The sequence below is a fragment of the Neophocaena asiaeorientalis genome, unplaced genomic scaffold, assembly GCF_003031525.2.
Source record: "Neophocaena asiaeorientalis asiaeorientalis breed wild unplaced genomic scaffold, Neophocaena_asiaeorientalis_V1.1 scaffold293, whole genome shotgun sequence".
Taxonomy (NCBI): domain Eukaryota; kingdom Metazoa; phylum Chordata; class Mammalia; order Artiodactyla; family Phocoenidae; genus Neophocaena; species Neophocaena asiaeorientalis.
The window spans coordinates 3,130,128-3,153,413 of record NW_020173920.1 but is presented as its reverse complement, the minus strand read 5'-3'; the positions used below and the strand labels follow the sequence as shown (position 1 = coordinate 3,153,413).

The 23,286-nt window shown below is 40.9% G+C and overlaps 2 protein-coding genes and 1 pseudogene across 3 annotated transcripts in view; 2 read left to right on the top strand and 1 right to left on the bottom strand.

The window, feature by feature from the left end:
• The window catches only part of ACAP2 (ArfGAP with coiled-coil, ankyrin repeat and PH domains 2), a 150,290-nt gene extending 142,236 nt beyond the window's left edge, over nt 1–8,054 (top strand). For both annotated transcript variants that reach the window (XM_024752053.1, XM_024752054.1), the window contains one exon: nt 3,518–8,054. In XM_024752053.1, coding sequence (XP_024607821.1) covers nt 3,518–3,618 — 101 coding nt within the window. In that variant the 3' untranslated portion in view covers nt 3,619–8,054. The remainder of the gene's footprint in view (nt 1–3,517) is intronic.
• Nucleotides 8,055–12,653: 4,599 nt separating this feature from the next.
• LOC112404292 (heterogeneous nuclear ribonucleoprotein D-like pseudogene) lies at nt 12,654–13,502 on the bottom strand (annotated as a pseudogene).
• A 2,029-nt stretch (nt 13,503–15,531) lies between these two features.
• The window catches only part of XXYLT1 (xyloside xylosyltransferase 1), a 191,047-nt gene continuing 183,292 nt past the window's right edge, over nt 15,532–23,286 (top strand). Inside the window, exon 1 of the mRNA XM_024752142.1 lies at nt 15,532–16,125. Within this exon, the coding sequence (XP_024607910.1) occupies nt 15,622–16,125 (504 nt within the window). The 5' untranslated portion in view covers nt 15,532–15,621. The remainder of the gene's footprint in view (nt 16,126–23,286) is intronic.

Below are 23,286 nucleotides of genomic sequence, written 5' to 3'. Positions count from 1 at the left end.
TCTCTGGCTTCTTTTCCTTTATGAGTCTTGGGAGAGCAGATAGTTTTGCTCAGGCAGCAGGTCTTTTTTCTTCTCTGCTTATCACTGTAAATTTCCCTCTCATAGATTTTGGTTGGTTGTTTTATCTAGATCCTTTTTTTGTTGCCTAGCAATAGAAGGAAAACTTGAGAATTCTGGGTAGTTTTAAAAGGCGGGTATTTTCAATTTTTGCATTATGAAGAGCCCTACCATTAAAAGACTCAGATATAATCTTTGGGAATGATGGACGTATTTCTAGGAAACCCCACTTTTGAACTTTCTGTCTACAACCCTACGGACCTGAGACTCCCTGGTTTTTGCAAGGCGACGTAAGAGCACACATTTCCTGAAGGGAAGATGTATCCTTCTTTGTCAGTTCCCACAACTCATAGGACTGGGTGGGTGGGTGCAACATCACGCCGTTCTCTCAATTGTTGGAAACCAGTTTGGTGGTTCCCACAGTCTCTGGCTCTGTGACTCCTCTTGATTGTTGGCAGAGTTTCTCAGCCAGTTGAAAATCACTGCTTTAGTGAACCAGTACTGGTTACGTGAGTATGTTGCTGATGAAGATTGATCATTGATCTAATCAGTTACAAAAAGGAAGCTGTAATCAGCCCAGAAGGGGCAGGATCATACACTGATCACCTGGGAGTAGGGTCTCACAAGCTGTCATATCTTTGAGGGGAGTATATTTTGAGAGCAAAATTAGCAAAATCTTGGATCATCACTGCTGTTGCAGTGCTTATTCTGAATACCAAAAATCAAGAACTGTTTTAAACTATCAGTGGAAATATAGCAGTCCACATTTCAAAAAACTCAGAACTGTCCAGGCACATGGAAAAGCTAACTTTCTGAAGAGAAATAAAATGTGATGAAGTAATTTAAAGAATATAACTTAGTATTACAAATATTGGGTGGTTAGTTGTTTACTGTTTATAATAGACTGTTAAATGTACTCATATGAACTTTCCAGGGCAACATATTCTGGGTCATTGTTTATGTATTCTAGTGTAGACAAGTTATATTTGCCGTGGGAAACATTCTAAATGATTAAAATTGTATTTAAAGAATCATATTGAAGTTCAGTTTGTGTTAACTATATTAAATATCTTAGTCACTATTGTTATTGTAACGTTTGCTTTCTGACAACACATTTTGAGGCCTAAGAAAGGTATTATATTGATAAGTCCCTTAATTAACATTTGGTTAGAAACTGAATGTTAACAAAAAGTTTTGTGTATGTGTGTGAAGGTGAGACTTCCTTTGTATTGTATTAACTCTTTTAAAATGTATTCAGTAAGTGAAACCAATGAGTAGTGTAGCACCAACACTTTCCTTCAAGGACGCATTTAATTCAGTCAATTAAAAAAATCTTATAATTTGTTTTGCATGGTACAATGGTTCTACTAAAATGTACTTGTGTAGTAGATACTTTAAAAACAAAAACTGGGAAACCACAAAAAGAAAAAAAAAATCTCACAACCTGTTATACAAAATATGCATTGCTAATAGTAGAAGCCATATATTGCCATTGTACTGTTGTAATACTTAAGATTGCTCACCTGGTGCTATCTGTAAACTATTTGGCATTAGCATCTATTAGATACTTCTTCCTATTTCTTCTTGAATGTATAATGTGTGCCTTTTAAGTTATTTCTGGTGTTGAATGGTAAAATCAGTGTGGTATTTTTGTATTATAATCTGCACTTTACACTTTCTTGGAAAGTAAAACTCCAGACTCTCCAGTTTAAATAGTATTTTAAAAATATTTATAATGTTTACAATAAATATTTTAAATATTTGAATTCAACATCTAAGAATAAGAAAAAAATTTAAATGTTTTATATGGTTTGTTAAGTGATGTTTAATGTTTGTCTCTTCTCAGTTTATTTTATATCTTTTAGAGTGGCTAATAATGGGAATAGATTGTAGTTTGTCTTTTAATGTGGGGTAAACTTTTATGAAATGAAACATGGGTGTAATTGAATTGTCTTACCCATTGTTCCACCATATCAACCTTTATTGTTTTAGTAACAATAATATGAGTTAGATGTTACTCTTAGCCAACCTATTAAGATTCTCTTCTTACTGTATTTTTTCTTTTTAAAGTAGATTGATTGATTCAGGTCATGAGAAAATTTCCAGGGCTAAATGAAAAACTACGTAGAGATTTTAATAACTTGCTTTTTACATTGACTAAATATTAAAAGCATTAACATTTTTTTACTGAAAATCTTGGTTTATGCTATTAGACCTTTTACTAGATCTGTATCCCCCTCCCCCAGATTTTTTCTAATTCTCTGGCTTTTGGTATGATATCTGTTGCCTCAAAAAAATCTCACTTTTTGAAAGCTGACAGAACTTACTGCACTATTAACAACAACTGTAGCAATGAGTGTATAATAAGATGGATGCAAGGTATCTTATGGGGAATAATTATAAAACCATGTTCCAACACGAATCATCTAAAACAGTATTTGACAGTCTAAATTCTGTTTCCTAAATCAGAAAACAGAATTATGCCCAGCTTCTGCATAAAGCTAATATGTTTAACAGGAAGCATTCATGATGAATGATTCATCTTGAAAATAAGATTTCATTTTATACAAATCTTTTGTCTGAGGAGTTAGCCTTTATGTGTGTTATATATTTAGTTTTTCATTGCAAGAAAAATAGTATTCAATCCACTATAATATCAGTATCTATAATCTTCTCTACAAGCATATTTGTACGTATAAACATTTGCATTACTCTAATTTAACAGATGTCTTTGATATTTATTCCCCTTTTGTCATAGCATCCTTGCTCATATGACCTACAGTAAATGAAAAACTGACTAAATGTGAAATGATTTTAAAGTCATTTTCTAGGCTTTATTTTGTAAGCCTAGTAGAAAGTGGATTAGGTGCATTAGTTTGAGTTAAGAATTAAAGTTTGAGTAAAGACTTACTTTTTCACATTCTATTTAAATTAAAATGCCTTTAATTAAAAGATAATATTAAAACATGAGGCTTTTTTTCCCACATGGTTATTAGTTTTGTCTTGCTAATAACTTGCATCCAACAGAAACAGTAGTGTTTGTTTTTGGTCTTTTCTTTTGGCCTTGATCAAGGGAAGTATTTATTTAAAGAATGCTTTGTTTATTTAGAATGACGTGATTTACCTCATTTAGAATGACTTTTATTTCTCATGTGTTAATAAATGTATTTCTTTATATTGCTTTAAAACACTTGCATCTTTGCTCTTTTCTAACTCTGAACTTTCCTCTGTGGCTGCATCTGAGGTGCTTTTTTCAGGTATAGTTTTTTTTTTTTTCTTCCACTGTATACTTTTCCAACACTTATATTTAGTTGGTCTTTTTTCTTCCAAAAATGCTCATCTGAACAAAATTTTAATGTAATGAATTATAAAATAGTTACTAGTCGTAAAAATGAATGTTGTTTATTAATACTTTCAATTGTGTAAATTTTAAAAATCTCCTCATTTTACTTTCATGCAGGTGATGAAACTTACCAGGATATTTTTCGTGATTTCTCCCAAATGGCATCCAATAATCCAGAGAAACTAAATCGTTTCCAGCAAGATTCACAGAAATTTTGAATTTTTTTAAGAAGGGGAAAATAGTAAATCTGGTGACTCCCTAAAGTATACATCTGAAAGCTCACAGCTTTTTACTTCTTTAATTCTACTTACTTACTTTTAGTAGCTATTGAGTTGTTTGGGAAAAAGGTACCCGTTCATTGATATTTTTATAAATCAAAACATAGATCTCTAGTAGTTGGGAGAGGAACCTACTTTAAGACTTCTTTTATTAAAAAAATTTTTTAAAGCCTGTTTAAAGGGCTATTTTTTATAGATTAAAATTTAAATCTAGACTTAGGCCATCTCTAGTTTACAAGATGCTAAGAGTTTAGACAAAATAATCTTTTTTTCCCAGTGGGTGGTAGCATTGAATTTTTTCTTCTGTGCACTGTGCCCAGGATCATTCAATCAAGCATATCGGCATCGAGTGCGAGCCTGATGTCCTCCTGCCTGACTTGAGAATATGTCTTTGCTTTAGCTTCCCTGATGTTGGTGATTCAGAAATAGTTTTTTTCTGTTTGTTTGTTTGTTTCTTGGTAGCCTAGCTGTCATATACACAATATGTAATTTAATTATTAGAACTAGAGAATATATGCCCCCCCATTTGCTCAAAAATGCAGTTATATTCCTCAGTTATTGTCCAGTACTTTAACGTACATACAGTGGCTGTACAGATTGACATAACTCAGTCCTTTAGATTTATTCCATTTTATGAAGGAAAAAAAAAAACAACCCTTGACAATAGTTTTTTTTTAATTACCAAAAGAATCTCATAGAAGTTGTAGTTCTTCATTGTTTAGTTGATTTCCTAAAACCTTGACAAATTTATTGATGTAACAAAACTGTGTTTCAAAGGTTACTTGAATGTTGCAAAATTATGCTTTCATCAGTTGTAACTATCAAAGGAAAAGTTGACTTATAAAATAATGTAGAACATTTTTATATTTGAAATGTGTCCTTTTCCAGATACATTTTTGCTGTTGCTCCTAGTGAAAGGAAAAATATCTCTGTAAAAGGAGTAAAAAAGACTCAAGTTTTTTTAGTTTGTACTAAAATATACAGCAATAAATGGCTTTTTAATTCTTCTAACATCTCCTGTGTACTTGTTGTACACGGTATACATTCTTTTAAATTATAGCATCTATATAGCTTTAGTATTTAGTTACATGAATCACAGACCCTTGAATTCCAAAATATTATGGGTATACTAATTTTCCAGGTATATGCTACAGATTAGTCTGATTCTATCTTTCATTGACATATCTTGTCAGGAGTATAAAATAAGTAATTTGCCTTATGGTTTCTTTCTGATATTGTCATAATTAAGTTTAACTTTCTTTTTCAAGTTACATGTAAGTAATATTATTGATACTCAGTTTCTAAATGAGAGGTTTTTAAACTTGAGTTGCCAAATGAGTACAGAAATTATATTTCATTGGGTAGATAATAAATTTTCTAACATTTTCCCACCAGTAAGTAGAGTTTTCTAAGTTGACTGAACATCAAATCAGAATGTCTAAACAGGAATTATACTGACATAAATTCGTATCACAGAAAAGGTTCCATATTTGTTTGGCCAAATTGCATGCATATAATGCTTATTTAGTAATAATTGCTGTGTATTAGATAAGGATACAAATATATTTAGGGATTATTTCTAAGGAAATGCTAACTTCCAAAGCCTTGTATTTTAATTGCAACAATACCAGGAACCTTAAATCTTTCCTGTTTCACCTCAGAGTCACAGGTCACCGGGCTTTGCAAAAGTCTGATTTGTAGCATTTTTATTAGTGTACTTTGAAATTAATTGTCCGAAAATCTCAAGGAGAAGGAAATATGTTGAGAAAAGAAAGAAACAAAGAAAGGAAGAAAGGAAAAAAAGAGAAAAGAGAGCCTCGCTTTTCCTTTGTAGTGCCTATTCCTGTTTTGCTCCTAGGGATTCATCTGACCTTTATCTGAGGAAGCCTAGGCAGTTTACCTTTTGGATCCAGCCTTTGGTCTTCAGATCACTTCTGGGATCTCTGGTTGTAAAAGCAATTCTTGATCATACTCTTAACTCCTGTGGCTTCAGTCATGAGTTGTTAATGTGGCAGTAATTAATGTCTACTTAAATTTAATTGTTAGAGATGTATTTGAAGTACACTAAAAGATCATGGTTCTGAATATCTTCAGAGAAAGTGAAATCTTTAAACAGTACAGGGAGCCTGTACATACAAAAATATACTTCTGTGGCTTGACTTCTTGAATATGCGGAGACCCAATTTTGATTAAATTTGGCAGAAATGATGCAGGAGTAACAGCAAGGTTTTAAAGTAAATTAATGGTTACAAGTGGTTACAGAGTAGGTTGGCTCTTAACCAAGGTGAATTAGCTGTGTCAACTAATAGCCTTTCTGTAGTATGTAACAAATCTTAGTTTCATTATGCTGTGAATTATTCAGTATCATATGATAAATTATAGTTTAAACAACATTAGTCATACTCTTGGGCTTCAGAAATCAATTTGACTGTTCTTTGTTTTCATTCCCTCACTGATCTGCTGGTATTAGTTTCTAATTCCTTGTCATTATTCCATTAACTCATTAACTTAAAAGTTAGAGTAATCTGAAAATAAGAATAGCAGTACTATGAGGAATTCATAAAATACAGTTTCATGTTAGAACTAGACTAAAGGTAATTGCGTAGTTATTTGCAGTTTTTTCATTGTAACACTTACATGTTTAAGATTTCTAAGGTTTTAAAAATTACCTTTGGTACAATCCTTAGAAATTCAGAAATTTCCAGGGATTCACTATATTACATTGTTTACCTAATTTATACTGGTCTTTGTAGATTTTAATCAACTTTGGTGTTTACTTTGTAAAACATACAGATTTTATTTGGAATATTATTTTGGTTCTTCATGGGTGCATTTTGAAAAAAAACTTATACTTTCACAGTCTGGACACCTTAAGTTTGTGATGTGTTAAAGCAGTATTTTAAAAATATAATTTTACACATGTGAAGTGGGGTCACGATAAACCAAATTGTATTTAAGATTAAATTTACTATCCATTTTGAATAAGACATTCCCATATCACTCTTATATTGTGGAATTAACTTTGCTGTTTGATAGCACTTTCGACTATGGACATGAGCTGGAAAAATGCTATATTTTTATAGAATTGTCTGTTCAGAATGACTTCAGACCTGCATGATATAGTGGAAAGAGCACTGACTAGTTGCTTACTACTCTTACTGGATTCAGAGCTCCTCACAAATAAAATGAGTGGGACGAAACAAGGTGTTCTGTAACAGCATCCCTTGGTGTACTGTTCCGCTGCTCACATCTGCTCACAGTGTGCTTTGCCGTTACTCACAGTAGGACTTCTGAGATCTTAATCTAAGAGCACCAACAGTGTCTCTTCTTTGATCCTGGGCTGCTCCTCTTGTTTTACAGAGCAGGTCACTGGTTTGTTGGTTGGTGGCGTAGCTGACACCAGAACCCCTGTCTGACTAGTAGTCAGAGGCACTTTACTCATATCATGAAATGATTTGAAATCATTGTAAAGCAGCAAAATTGGATAATGACTGCCAGCTTTCCTTGTGCTTTGATAACGAAGACTCCAAGTATTCTGGAGAACCTGGATATAAAATTACTTTGAAGGAATAGATTAGGGTTTAAATATGTTAAATTGTAGGGAATTTTATATGTTTGCAATAACAAACATTGATGAAGGCAAAACGTTGTAAAGGCAATTCGAATTCACATATGCTTATCAATTTCTTGATGCTTCTAAATGAAGACAACTAAAAGGGGCATGGATTCAGTTTGGCCAAATCCTGACATCTATAAATATGATTTGGGGGGCATCCTTTTCTATTTACATAAATTTATCTACTAAAATAAGGTAATGGGGGGAGGGAAGTAAGGTTTGATTAAGTAAACTTTTCTCTACACTGCTCTTTTCACTATCTTATGTACTAGATTTTCTTATTTTTCTTCAACACACCTCCCACCTTTTGGGTGTTCATTTTAAACAGGGAAAGCTCGCTACATTATAAAGAATGTTGGCACCATTTATTTTACACAAAGGCTAAAGGTTAACTTTTGGAAGTGATGAGCTACTTTTCTATATGTGTTTACTCGTGCTTTGTGATATTTCTGGATCATTCCAGTCATAAAGACTTATTACATGTAATATTTCCTGCTACCTGTGAAAAGGTATATTTTAAAGAATGTATAACCAACAATCCATTTACTTTTTATTAGTATGTAGAGGATTTATTTGTATCTAATTCATGAATGCAGTTTTACTGTAGGATGTCACTGTAAATGGAACAAAGTACATTATCTTTATAGTTATTCTAAAATGTATATTATGTAAGAATTGTAAATATTATACCTGATTAAACTCTTTGTATGCCAAGAAATTATGTCAAGTCAATAAAAATCTCACCTCTGGCGTAGTTCTATTATGCTCAGACTTCCACTTTATTGTGAACTACAATTGCAGACATACCTGTTAACAACTGTCATGTTTAAGGTCCTGTATTCCTTTCCAACTCTGTCACACTAGTCCAGATTGATCCTATTTGCTGATTGCTTCAACCATGAAATCCATTTTGATCTTTTAAATATTTTCTTCTGCCTGATCACAGAGCTGTATGGCTCCCAGTTCATTAGCTAAACACCACAAAAGGCCTTTTTTGCTGTAGCTCTAATTTTTTTCTATTATGATTGAGATATCTGTTGAAGTTTCTAATCTAGGCAACACATTTACACTCAATCCTTTTAGTAAACAAACAAACAACATGTTTTTGCATGAAATGAGATTGAAGGAATAGAGGCTTGAAAGAACAGGCCTGGAAGTGAATTGCCTGCTTTTGCCTTTCCTTTAAAAGTTAGTTGAAAGCAGACACTTAAAACTTTTCTATGTAATTTGCTTTATTCCACTTCATTTCATTTTCATAATAGTTGTTTGACAAAGAGAATCCAAACTGACAGTAAATGTTTTCAATGAAAACAGCCTACTTTTCGTTATTACAAAACAGTGCTTTTTCATCGTCGAAAAATGTTCAAGTAATGATAAGTAAAAAGAATTCCATCCTAATTCCGTCACCTGCCTGTGATGTTCACGTGCGGCTAGTAGATGGTAGCTACTAGCTACATGTGGCTATTGAAATTTAATTAAAATTAGACAAAATTAAGAGTTCAGTTCATCTGTGGAATTGCCACATTTAAGAGCTGACTAGCCATGTGCCCAGTGACTTACTGTTTTGAACAGGGCAGATAACAGAGCATAGTCATCCTAGGAAGTTCTATTTGACAGTTACCAAGTACGGGGCAAGCTGTTACTTCTTTGGTATATACCCTTCTAGACCTTTGGGTGTATGTATTATATTTATATACAATGGGATCATACTGATTTGCCAACTGCTTCTTTCACTTGATAAGTGAGGAACAAGTTTCTAAGTCCTTAAGTAATCTGCATCACTTTGGGAAGGATTTCTTTAAATGTTTTTGTTATGGAAACTTTCAAACATGTACAAAAGTAGAGACAGTAACTTCAGTAGCTGTTAGCTCATGGCTCACATTGTTTTATCTATACTCCCACCCATTTTTCCTCTTCCTCATTTTTTGTAAACCAAATGCCAGACATTTCAACAAATCGTTGAGTATGTCTCTAAATATCGTATGATAGCGCTTATTATGCAGAATCTTAAAAAAATGATACAAATGAACTTACTTACAAAACAGAAAACAGAACAAACTTAGGGTTACCAGAGGGGAAGGGTGGTGGGGGGTTGGCGTTAATTAGGGAGTTTGGGACTGACTTGTACACGTGGCTAAATTTAAAACAGATCACCAGCAGGGACCTACTGTGTAACTGCAGGGAACACTGCTCAATATTATGTAACAACCTAAATGGGAAAAGAATCCAAAAAAGAATAGATACATGTATATGTATAACTGAATCACTTTGCTGTACACCTGAAACTAACACAACATTGTTAATCAGCTCTCCTCCAATATAAAATAAAAAGTTAAAAACATAAAGGGGGATAAAAAGGACTGTTTAAAAAAATCATATCACCTTCCTTAAAATATGAAACTATGTAGTCAATATTCAAATTTTCCCAATGTCTTAAGTGTGTTCTTTAAAAAAAGATTTTTCAAATCAGAATTCATGTAAGTTCCATTCATTGCAATTGGCTAATATATCTCTTGAGTCTCTATAGGTTCTTCTATTTATCACTTTAAAAAATTTCCCTTATAGTTTGTTGAATACATCACTTTTAATGACAGCATCTTTATTTTAGTTTCACTGTACTGATGAACATTTGATTTCAATATCTTGTCATCATAAACCTAGTTCTTCATTACCCTTATGGCTAAATATTTGAGTACATTCTTCCTTATTTCCTTAGGATGAATTCCTAGATGTGAAAATGCTGGTTCACAATGGGTGGGTATATTTTTGAGGCTCATTCAATGAGTCAGGCACTGTGTTAGGTACTGGGGATATTACGGTTAAAAAAAAAAAAAAGACACACTACCTGTTCTCTTGAAGTCTTGCCTTCTTGCAGTGGAGAAAGATAGGACTGGGCAGTTCATAGGTGGCCCTCATGGGATCCCTGAGGATGGTGCCTCCTCTGGACACTGGACGCGTTGGTGTTTAGAGACCATTCCTCAAGGCAGTGACATCTAAGCCAAGGTCTGAAGCCAGAGCGGTTGGCTCCCTGAAGAGCTAGGGCAGTACTTTTCAAACTTTGGCTTGTAAAAGAATCACCGTCGAGGCCCAGGCTCATTGAAGATAATAGGGCCTGAGCCATTGTGTTTTTACCAAGCTCCCCGTGGTTTCCAATGCCAATCAAAATTTGAGACCCTTGTCTCAGAAAGAAACATTGATCTGGATAGGAGAGAGAACTGAAAGTTCTCTTAGAAAGATTTTAGTATTGCCAGAGTTCCCTCCAGGAAAGTTGTGTCAATATACACACCCCCATCTACTGTAGAGGAGTGTCTTTTTCTCTGTATCTTTGACAATATTGGGTAGTGGTCAATAAAGAAAAAAGCCTGCTAAACTATCAGATTTCTATGTTACATTACAGATGTAGAAATCATACAACAGGAAAAACCATCTCCCCTGGCTAGAAGTCAGAGAACTTGACCACAGTGAAAGTTAGAACTGAAGGGTCACTTGCCGACCAAGTTCTTGTCTATTTAGTCATATTGTTACACACCCAGATATATCTATTTTAAGCTGAGAAAATAGCGCATAACATCTGACACACTACATACTTTCTCTTTTTGTTTAAAAAGACTTTATTCATTTTTGATAAGGGAAAGGACAATCTCAATGTCAACTTGTCATCTAATCATAAATTTGAATTTACAGGATTCACTGCCCTAAAGACACTGTATCTACTGACTGACAATATAACTTAAAATGAAAATCTTTCTGTTCCCTAAGGTTGCATGTTGAAAGAATTAAACAGTCCTTTGCAATAGTCAGCATTGGTACTTGGCCTAGGTGTAAGATCAAAGAGCAAGACAGGAGCAAAAGAAGGCTGAAAGCATAACTTGATTGCCCAGTGAGTACAAACATCATTGGAACAAAGAAAGTTGCAGGCACCAGATAAAAAAGGCAGGTTCATTAGCATAAAAAAATTACACTTGGTTGAAGGTGAGGTCAGCTATTCCACACGTTAACATGTATGCCAATCCTAATGGCTAACGTGGAACCACAGAAACAAAAACAGAGACCTTAAATTCAGTAACTACACAATGTAAAATTCAAAATGGAATTTACCCAGGTCATCCTACAAAATCTATAGCTAAAACTGTTTTTCTTTTTAATGCACCAGGAAGATCTGTTGTAATGACATGAGTTGGTCACACTTAGATTTGCATTTATATAAGATTTAAGGGATACCTTTCCCCACTATTCCTTATGTCTGAATATGGATATGCTTAACTACCCAGCTCATGCACTAACTGCGCTAAAAATGATGAAACTTACTACCATGACTTTTTCTAAGAACTCACACCACATCAGCTAACACCCAATATAGCTTCCTAAAAATGCCCCGACAGAAAACATTTTGTTCAGTTTGGTGCTTGCTGTGACATAACACCAACAGAATAGTGTACAACTACTTTAGTTACTCAGCCGCTACTTCAAATATTTTAATCTAACTTTTGTTCAGACTTTAATAACTTCTTACCTATTTGCCAAAATCCTTGTGTTAAATGTAACTACATCTGATATTCTTAAACTGTAGCTCCTGTAACACAGTTCAAGTTTTTTTTTCCCCTGGGTACATCTAGACATTTTAATCAAGAAAACAAAGTTATGCTATTATGATTAGCCAAAGCTCTTTCCAGCAGACCACTGAATACAGCAAGTCATAACAAATGCCTTCCCAGAGACAAGAACAAAGCAAAATATTTTCTATTCATAAAAGGAGCTAACAGCATGCTTTGTGCCATTAAAAAGCTACTTTTCAAAATATAACCAGAAGACTTATGGTCTACTAGAAAACTTCCACTAATCACACACTATAACTAAGCCACAGAAACTTTCATGACAAAGGCTCCAGATATACAGAGAGAAAACAAAGTTACGTGGAAACCTCAGTTAACAGGGAAATGAAGCCTTAGAAGACAGAATACATCTAACAAATATGGGGAACAGAGTAGACACTGTAGCTGGTTAGTAAAGGACCACAGTTTCTCCCTGTATCAACACTCCCTACAAAATAAACTGTACCTTAATTATCACTTATTTAAAATTACACTTTTACAGAGATATTTAGTACCTGACTCAGAAAAACAATCGCATTTATTTGAGGTTTAACATGAAATCATACAAATAAAATTTGTATAAACACAAATCCACATCGAGTCATAACACAGCAAAAAAAAGTAAAAACAAAACTAATTGGCGGCTACATGCAGTTGGACACAGTTGTGTCTTGTACACTAGAAAGTCTTTTACAAAATAATCATCTTAGATCAATAGAAGACCAAACTTCAATGTTGTCCTTGCAAGATGGGTTGCTTTAGCAATCTCTTCCTGTTTTCTCCAACGTCCCTTTTTAATATGGCTGGTAATTATTTTGGTGATTGCCATCCCCTCGAGATGCCTTGCCATAAGTGCTCTGTTGGCCACTGTAGTCTGCATATCCGTGCATATCCATAGTTCCCATAGTTATACCCAGTATAACCATAGCCGCCATAGCCACTATAGTTTTGATCACCACCATAAGCACTATTGTAATTTCCATATCCTTGATCATAATAGTTATTAAATCCTTGGTTCCAGTTTTGGCCCTGACCTTGGCCATGACCCCTAGTACCTCCTTGTCCACCAGCTGCAGCACCTCTTCCTCCTTTTTGTTGTTGCTGTTGCTGCCTATATACCTCTTTGGGTTGTGCAACTTTGATTTCACACTTCCCAGAACCAATTTGATATCTGCTTTCTACCAATTTCTTTACTGGCTCTCCGTCTGTATATGTAATAAAACAAAATCCTCTTCTTTCATTTGTTTTTGTATCCATGGGAAGTTCAATATTTTCAATCTCTCCAAAGTCTCCAAAATATTCTTTAATTTGTTCTTCCAAAGTATCTGGGTTCAATCCACCCATAAAAACCTTTTTGGGGGGTTCCTTCCCCAAGCTTTGGCCCTTTTAGGGTCTATCAATTTGCCATCCAGCTTGTGTTCTTTCAGTTTCAAAACCTTATCAACACTAGCAGCATCTTTGAAATGCACAAATCCAAATCCTCTTGATCTTCCAGTGACTGGATGTGTTTTCATCGTGCAGTCTACAACTTCTCCAAATCGAGACAAATATTCAGTCAGATCTTTCTTGCTTGTATCCCAGCTCAAGCCTCCAATAAACATTTTACCGTCATCCTGCTGATTCACATAACACATTAATTTTTCTTTATGGTCAAAGAATTGAGGATGAAGAAGCTTGGAGAAAAGACCAGTCTCTTGAGTATTTTCCTGTGTCTACTGACTTCCTATGTAAAATTTAAATTATCTTGTTCTTCATTTGTTATCCATAAATTCCAGGAGTAGTGATCTTATAAAGGTCTGAAAAAATATATTTGTTGAATAAATTCCAGAATAAATGGCAGAGGAAAAATCCACCTTATTGATCGTGTAGGTGGGTGGACTAAAAGGTAAAATTCCAGAATTATTTCCCCCTTATTAATGAACAATAATTAGAATGTAATAATACAATGGTAGCACACAGTGGTGGAGATTCTGTGGTACATGTAATAAAGTCTTAATGGATATTTGGGGTTTAGAATTTGTAAACACTCTAGAAAAGCTATGATTGCTAAACTGTATTTTGTACTTGTTGGGTATTTAGACTTTGTTTTAGAGTTTGGTGTTTCTAGCATAGTTTATATTTATTGTTTACTAAGTGTCAGACACTATTCTAACTGCTTTTTATCTATTATCTCTCATAACCCTATGAGGCATAAGTACTAATATTAGCCCCATGTTACATAGGGGTGTGATTGCAGCTCAGAGAGATTACCTCCCTCGAAGTCTAACAACTCCTAGTTAGCTGTAAATCCAGCTCTCTGGTGCCTGTGGGAGCAGCTGTGCTCAGGGTCTTCCTACTCTGCCATCTTGCTTCCCCCCGCACGTGCCCAAATCCAGCTCTCTTAACCACAATGTCATCTGCTGAAGCTTGTGGTAAAATACACTCAACTCAGAGTCTGAGTTATCACTTTCAGTGCTAATCTTGGCTGGAAGTTTGGGCTTTGGAAGTGGTATGGCTTGAGTGGGGATCCATTATTTACTAGCCAACTAGATTTGGGCAGTTCACTTCTCTAAATCTCAATTTCCTCAATTGTAAAGTGCAAATAAGCAAATAATACCTCTACCTCTTACAGCTGTGTGGATTAAATGAACTAAAGTAATACCTGTTACTAAAGTGAGATAATTCTGCTATTGTTCCCCACCCCCCAAGGTGAGTAGCATGTATTGAACTTGTTGCTAAGCACTCTTTAGAGGTCCAAGGTTTTTCAGAGAAGTGTTGCTCCAACTGAAAAGAAGAAGAGTTAAAAACGAGATGAATTGTGGTTCTGGGGACCACACATTCAGAAATAATGGCATGGCACAGTAAACGGGTGAGAGAATTTGTGATTGCATTTGTGCCTGCGTTTTCACCTGCACCTCTTTCAAGCATGCAGACCACTTGTACATGTTTACGTAAACACTGTAGTGTGTCATTGGTCCTCAGAAGACTCAAGTTAATGGGCTTTTATGTAGTTGGCAGTGTCCAGCTATATTGTCAAACCTGCCACTGTGTGACCCTGGGCAAGTGACCTCAGTTATGCTTCAGTTAAGAATTTGCAAAACTACCGGGTACATATTAAGCCTCTTTTAAAGTGTTAAAGTTAAAAAAAAAAAAGTATCCTTTAGATTGCCTCTGGTCCGCCTCAGAGGTGCCAAGTGAGGTGAGCAGGACATTTACACCTCTGGTGTCAATCCTACTTCACCGAGAATAGGGAGGGAGTTGCTAGTTTAAATTCTTTAGCCCCAGATAGTCTCCAAGGTGTGAAAGGAGTCGGGGAGAGGACTTAAAGCCTTCAAGAAATTAGGGTGGAAAAGGTATATAGAGAAAATTTTTCTTTGTGAGTCCAGTTTAGTCTTTTTGCTACCGAAGTCTTAGCTTCGGTTTCTAGCGTCTGGGGCTGGGCACTTAAGAGGGCCATTTTTCACGGACGGTACAGCCAGCTGGCTTGTATGCCCGAGTCCTCACCGGCTTCTCTGACCACTCTGGGGCGGCTCCTGCGGACCCGCGGCGCATCCCCGATGTAATCCTTCTGAGCCTAGGACCCAGCGGCTGCCGGGCAGCCCTGGCCCCGCCTCTCGGCGCATCAGCGCCCGCGGATTGGTAGCGCGGCTCCGCCTCCGCCATGGCTGCCGCCCGCCGCCGGGGCTACTAAGTAGCTGCAGGGGTACTGTTGTCCGCTGCGGCTCCCCGGCCGCCCTGTCCGCGGGAGGGTGGCGCATGGGTCTCCTCCGAGGCGCGCCCCCATGCGCTCGGGCTATGGCGCGTCTGGGCGCTGTGCGCTCCCACTACTGCGCGCTGCTGCTGGCCGCGGCGCTTGCCGTCTGTGCCTTCTACTACCTCGGCTCCGGCCGGGAGACCTTCTCCAGCGCCACCAAGAGGCTGAAGGAGGCCCGCGCCGGAGCCCCTGCCGCGCCCTCGCCGCTGGTGCCGGAGCTGGCGCAGGGCTCCGTGGCGCCGGCCCCGGGTGCTAAGGCCAAGAGCCTGGAGAGCGGCGGGGCCGGGCCGGTGGACTACCACCTGCTGATGATGTTCACCAAGGCGGAACACAATGCCGCGCTGCAGGCCAAGGCCCGCGTCGCGATCCGCTCCCTGTTGCGCCTCGCTAAGTTCGAGGCGCACGAGGTGCTTAACCTGCACTTCGTGAGCGAGGAGACCAGCCGCGAGGTGGCCAAGGCCCTGCTACGGGAGCTGCTACCGCCCGCCGCCGGCTTCAAGTGCAAGGTGAGCGGGGCCTCAGCCGGAGGTTCCGGGTGGGTAGCTCGGTCAGCGCGCGCGCCCGGCCAGGCTCCAGGGGTCAGGAGGGAGGTGTCTTCGTTGCGCTGCCCACTGCCAACGCCAGTAGAAGCCTAACCTCTCAACCCGATCCCCCTGGCTGAAGTGTGCATTCACAGCACGCTGGAGGCGTCGTCCGGGGGCGTGTCCGGGAGCCTCGTTGTTAGCCGACTACCCTGACCGCGTCTCCCCCTTTAACTGCGGCCTCCTTGAGAACTGGCACTCCCCGTCTTTGCTAGCGTTACAGGATTCAGCAGTCAGTGCCTTCAGAGCCTGCCCCTCTTTTTATTCTTCTCAGTCTTTGACTTTTTTAAAAAATAAATTTATTTTGTTTATTTTATTTTTGGCTGCGATGGGTCTTCGTTGCTGCGCGCGGGCTTTTCTCTGGTTGCGGCGATGCGGGGGCTACTCTTCCTTGTGGTGCGCAGGCTTCTTATTGTGGTGGCTTCTCTTGTTGGGAACACGGGCTCCAGGTGCGCGGGCTTCAGTAGTTGTGGCTCACGGGCTTAGTTGCTCCGCGGCATGTGGGATCTTCCCGGACCAGGGCTCGAACCCGTGTCTCCTGCATTGGCAGGCGGCTTCTTAACCACTGTGCCACCAGGGAAGCGCCTCAGACTTTTACTTTTGAGGATGGAGCAGGTCATTTGAACGTACCAATATGCTTCTGGTGCATAGTCTGCTGGACAGGGTCTTCGGCCGCTTGAATTGTTCAGGTTACAGTGACATTTCTCATAGCTCATTTTCTCTAAGGTATTTCAGTCGGAACTAGTCAAGCCCAAACCCAGCCAGTGTGAACCATCTCATCTCCTCTGTGTGCCCCCTTCTCCCCTACCCTCAAGGGTCCTGAACCCATTTAGAGAAGCACCGGGTTCCTCCCAGGAGGTACAGATAAGATCTGGGGAGAGCAGAGCTGGTCACCTTGTCCCAGGCTGGACCCACCTGCATCCCCATCATCTCGCTTCACCTCCTGGCTCTGCTTGTCAGAGATTGGATTCCTAGCTTAGAGTTAATGGTCTCAGTTAAATTGCTTGCCTCGTTTTGACCTAACAGTTGCACAGAGGGAATCCAAGGTCTGATTTTGGGATAGAAATAGTAGGTGATCCTAAAGGATGGAGCCTGATGGTGGGGGGACGGGCGGTGAGGCAAGAGTAGTGTTCCATGTGTTTGTGCCCAGTGAGTGACTAAGGGGAGCTGATGCCAGGATCCTGCAGGGTTCAGGGGTCTGTTGTTTGTTGTCTTCAGAATCAAGTTCTAATTTCTTGGTAGGGCTGTCTGTGTTGTGGCCCTGGCTCTCCTCTTCTGCCTACCTTCTTGTCTTCCCCCTACGTGCACCTTAGATCTTAACTGTACTGAATGTGCCTTTACATAAGCTATACTTTTCACCCAGAATGTCCTTTCTTCCTTCCTGGGCCCTTGGCCACTCTTTACTTAGTTTTCACCTTCCCCCAGGAATGTCCATAGACTCGGGGACAATCTGTGCCCAGCCCTCCACAGCTCTCCTTTCCAGCTTCCCCCCATAGCGTCAAAAGTCTGTCCTCTGCCCAGAACAAATGAGCCCATCTGGAACACCCACCATAGTCAGGGAGAGGTACCTGGGCCTGGATTCCATGGTACAGGAGGCCAAGAATCCAGGTCCTGGAGCTTGTGGCTGGCCAGGCCCTTGACACCCACTGTCTGACCTGGGGTTTTTCAGCCTGGGGCCCATCGCATTTGCCCTAATTGCCGTCTCTGGAAGTAGGGCCTGGCAACCTGTTCCAGGTGGTCCTTGGGACTTTAATGTTTGAGAAATTCTGTGCTAGTCCAAGGGAGAAAACCAAGGGCCCTTGATCATAGGGCCAGTCTGGGCAGAGCTGGGATTTGACCGGCTCTCCAGACACTGCCTTGAAGACCAGCATGTCATCTCTTCACTTTCTGAGTCAGAGGTCACAACTCAGGCCTATCTCCTCCATTGCTAGGGCTCTACTGTCCCCTTCTCGAGCTCCAGCCACAGTATCTTGTTGCAAACTCAGTGCTTTCCAGCCTACATGCCTCTGCTTTCATTCCACTGTCAGGATACTCTTTCTGTGTGCGTCGCCGAGTCTTGCCCATCTTTGGATACCATCCCTTCCTTGGAGCTGTCCAAGGAACCCCCATTCAAAAGGCACATCTTCCTCTTCCTCGTGTACTTCCCTGCTGCTGTAGACTCTACGACGTCTTATCTCCCATCCCTATGCCTGGCACATAGTGGGCACCAGAAATACTTGTCCAGGGCAAGTCCAGTCTCAGGGCCAGCTTCCCTTCTTGGAGTCTGTGTTTCATGCTTTGACTCCTTCCCTCTGCTGGGCCCAGTTCTGACAGCCATAGCCATCACCCAAGGCCTGAGGCAGCTGCAGATGACCTGAGGGAATTGACACCACCCCTACTGAGGCATGAGGAATGAGGGTCTGGGGGCTTTCAGCCAGATGGCTGTGTTCAGATAAGGGTTTATCAGTTCTAGCTAAAATTGCTCCTGTTCCTTTTGAATGATTTTTTGTGAATCTGTTTTCTGTTTGTGACAAAAGTTGCTCTTTTTGTTTTATTTTTTTCTTTAAATATGCAGTCCTAAAAGGTTTGCCTCATTTTAGTTGTCATTTAATTCTTCCTCAGGTTTGGAATGTGTCTTCTGGTACCACTTCACACATGCCTTTCCCTCTACCTGGAGTACCTCCCACCCCACCCCCCCTCTTCCTTAACTGGTACTCTGCTTTCAGGTCTCAGCATAAATGTTATTTCCTTGGTAAACCTTTCCTGAGCCCCCATTGTACATTCTCATCACACCAAGGACTTTTCCTTAGTAACATTTCTCACAGTTGTCATTATGTAATTATTGAATGAGTTATTTGTCTACCTTGCTAGACTGTAAACTCCTTAAGGGCTTGGACCCTGACCTCTCTTAAGTGTATGCCTAGCAGCGAGCATCAAGTCTTACATATGGGAGTGCATCTTATATGAGAATTATTTTTTCAGTATTAATTAGGAAGAATGACACTAGAAATTCTCACCCCAGTTGCATCACAGCTGGAAGGGATCTTCAAGAGCATATAGCAACCCAGGTGAGGAAACTTGCCTAAGGCCACTTGGGGAGTTACTGACAAGGCTGGGGGCTAGACTCAAGTCCTAGGCCAATGTTTTTCTCTTTGTACCATGTTCCGCCTTTAAGGAGCACTTCTCTCTTGTAAGATAAGGTAAAAGAACAGTCCACTCCCAGGGAGAGTTGCCCTGAAGTGTGTAAGAACACCTTGGGAAGAGGAAGGCAGCTCCTGGCCCACCCGGCTGTCTGGAGACAGCCTGAAAGCTCTTCCTCCCTCAGGGTGGGATCTGGGACTCCGCCAGGTGTGCTGGATGCAGGGCAGGGCTGCAGTGAGCCAGCCTAGGACTCGTGCTCACACTCAGAGGTCTCTTCTCAGGCCATTTTCAAGTGCCACAGAAATGGTGGAGCCAAAATGGTTGCAGAAATTGATCATAGAATATTACTAGTGACTTTAGATTACATTTTGGTTAATTAAATACTAGCTAAAAAGCTATTCAGTTAACCAGAAAAATCTTGTTTCGAATTATTATTGAAAGTCTTTCAAAATCCACTGGTTTGTTTTCTCCTAACAGTATGGAAATATATTATTTGTTCACTTATTTAATAAACATCCAAACCTGTTATGTTCGAGGTACCAGGATAGGAGCTGCTTCTAGCTCATTTAATAAGTCTACGGACTAACTGCATCAGAATCTCCTGGAGACAGTTATTCAAAATACAGACTCATGGACCCTGCCCCAGCCTGTGGGTCAGAATCTCCTGATGGGGCCTGGAAATCTGAATTTGTATGAGGCTGTGGCAGCAGGCATGGAAGTCCCTGCTGTAAAAGGGATACAGGAGGGCCTGATGCTTTCCTGCCCACCTTCAGACCGAGCTCAGGCATCCTTGCCCCTGTGCAGCCTGCCCTGTGAGCACAATGCCTGGCACATAGTAGACCTTCAGGGAGCATTTGCCTTTCATTCAGGCTGTCCTGGCTCTGCTGTCATCTTGTTAAAATGGGGCTCTTATCACACCACTCAGAACCCCCTGGCTCCCGGCTCACTGTCATCCAGGTCATTCCAACATTCTAGCCCCACAGCAGCTGGCTGCAGCTTCCTTGTCCAGCCTTTCCCCACTAAGCTGCAGGAGACCCTGTCCCTTCTCCTGGAGCTTTGCTCGCTTTGCTTCCGAGCCATCTACTGTCTCATTCTGTCTGTCCAGTGGGATCTCACCCTTCTAAAACTTAGGTCCAGACTTGTGTTCCATAAGGCTTCCTTTTGCATTAAGTTTGATAGAATATGCCATGGGAATCCCACATAGTGGTAGCTTAAGCAAGATGGAGCTTTATTTCTCATCTAAATGGAGTCCAGAGGTAGGAGGCGTTCCGGGCTGGCCCAGGAGCTTCATGACATCATCAGGGTCCTAGGCCCCTCCAGCTCTGTTTTACCATCCCCACAGAGTGGCCCTTGTCCTCATGGGCCAGAATGGCTGCTCGAGCTTTAGTCATCACATCTGTGTTGCAGCCGCAGGATGGAGGAAGAACCAAAGCAGAGTTCCCATTAAAAATAGTTAATAAGGAGAGGAGGGGAAGCTTTGGGGTAGGCAACCAGTCATCTCCCTCAGGAGGCTACCGTGCATGTCGAAGCCCTGTGAATGCCTGAGCACCTGTTGTGTGTTGGACCCTGAATGCACAAATGCAGGGGACACAGAGGGGGCACAGGCACAGCCCCCTGCCACCCAGGTACCTGTGTCGCTTAGCATCACCCCCACGTACAGCCTGTCCTGTTGCTAAACCTGCTGGGTTGGGCACAACATGGTCCTGAGGGAGGGAGACAGCACTGAGTTTAAACCCCAGTGGCCAGTTACTCGCTGGTGACTGCGGGCAACCCCCCTCGCCTCTCAGGGCCTCCCGGGCCTCCTGTAAAATGAGGATGAAACACCCATCCCCCACGGGGCGGTAAGGATTAAACGCAGCCTTGCTGTATTGTGCAGGGAGCCCAGTGCTAATGCGTCCGTTTTTGAGTCCAGCCTCACAACACGGTTCTACTCTGCCGACTTCTGGGGACTCAGCACTGCCGGGACCCTGTAGCCATCTCCTCTCTCCTTTTCGGGGTGGCCAGCCCCTTGCAGAGGCCTGGGGGAGCTTACCCAGCCCTGTGCGGACACCCTCAGGGGTACGGCAGGATTGCCTCTTGTGCTGCTTCTCTCGTGCCGTCACTGTGTTATCACTCAGATGGTAACGACTCAGAAAGGCCTTCCCCGAACCCCTTTTCTAAAGCAGCAGCCACCCTAGCCCTCGTTATCTTTCCCATCACCTTGTTTGTAGCAGGTACTCATGTGCTCATTGATTCAGCAGATGTTCTTGGGTGCTTCCCTGGCACCAGGCCCTGTTTTAGGTGCCTGTGCCAGTAGGAAGAGAACCAGTCCCTGCCCTCATGGAGCTTCCATTCTGGGGTTCTGGGGGTGTGTGGGAGATCGACTTTAAACAAACAAACCTGTCCACGTAGAGTGAGTCAGATCGTGATCCATTGTATAGACAAAAGTAAAGGTGGATAAGGACACAGGGAGCGTTCCTGTGTTGGGGTGCGGAGTTGTGGGCTGTTTTGTACAGCTGGTCAGGGAAGGCCCCACGGATTTGGTGACATCTGAGCAGGGGCTGAAGGAAGTGATAGCAAGAGCTCTTTGGACATCAGGAAGCAAGTTTGGAAAGTCACTACCCTGTTTCCTAGTTTGCATTCTGCCGCTCCCTACTAGAGTATCATCTCCATGGGGGGCAGAGCATTACTTACCTTCTTCATCTGCTGAAGTGGACAGCCCCGCCCCCCCGTAAATGTCATCCCTATTTCTGGCCTGAGTTGGGAGTGACAGACACAGGGACAGGTGCCTCCCAACCTGGGGTACAGACCAGACAGACTTCTGAAAGGACAGGCAGCTCTGGACAGCCGCTGGCCGCCTTGCAGGGAGGGCAGTCTCTCGGAGGCTAATTCCAGAGGAGAGGAGAGGAGGATGGGGCAGCCTGCCTCCCAAACTCGCCCATCACAGCAGTTTCTCTTCCTTCCCTAAGGGAGGCGGTAGTGTGCACAGGTCGGGAAGGAGGGCTGAGGAGGGGGCAGGAGGCGGGGAGTGCTGGTCAAGTTAGGGGGGTCCTCCATGTGGATGGTGCGAAACAATGGAAACAGAGGTGTTCCCTCCTCCTCCATCACCATTATATTTTTAGCACAGTTCCTGGCACTTTCTAGGCTCTCAGTAATATTTTATAGTCGACTGATTGATAGCTATATTAATTCAACCCAAGAAATCATAGAAGAGTCCTCGGGGATCTGCCCCTCGTACATCAAATTTCAGCCTCCTCAGAGCACGAGGCTGGGTTGCTTTGTCTCCAGATGACACAAGAAGGAGGCCTTGTGCTTTCCACACTTAAAAGAGACTGTTGCATTTCAAGAGGAGCGTGTGCTGAGGACTGGGCTAACAAGAAAAGTGTTAAAGCTCTTTGCACACCTCTTCTGAATTTGCAGAGTTTCTTTTACCGCAAGAGCAAAACTGTGAGTGGCTTTGAAAAGCCTCAGCTCACAGTCGGGGCTTGAAAGAAGCCTGAGGGTAAAGACCTGTCTGAGGGTAAAGGCTGTCTCAATTAAGCTAATGACAAACAGGTGACATTGCTGTGCAGCTTCTCCGGCATGTCACAGCAGCAGGAACCTTGACCAGAAGGAATCTTTTGACTAAGTTATGACCGTCTGGGAAAGAGGTGATCAAAGAAATGTATCCTGAAGTGAGAGGCTCTTTGAAAAGATTGACTGACATTTTATACTATAGAATTTGGAGAATTTACCAAATGCAATGGAACTCTTTTAAATTATAATATGCTCATAACACAGCTGTAGTAGTTTGTGTACCAGTGCATGTTTCTCATGGAAAGCTTTAGTCACGGATCTGTAGGGAAGACCTTTGTATGGCATTATTGTATCATGTACACTATACTCTGGATAATTTCACAGGTATTTGTTGAAATTATAAGGCAAAGCCCATAACATAAGACCAGCGATCATCATGTAGACGAAATACACTGACACCTGGGTGATTTT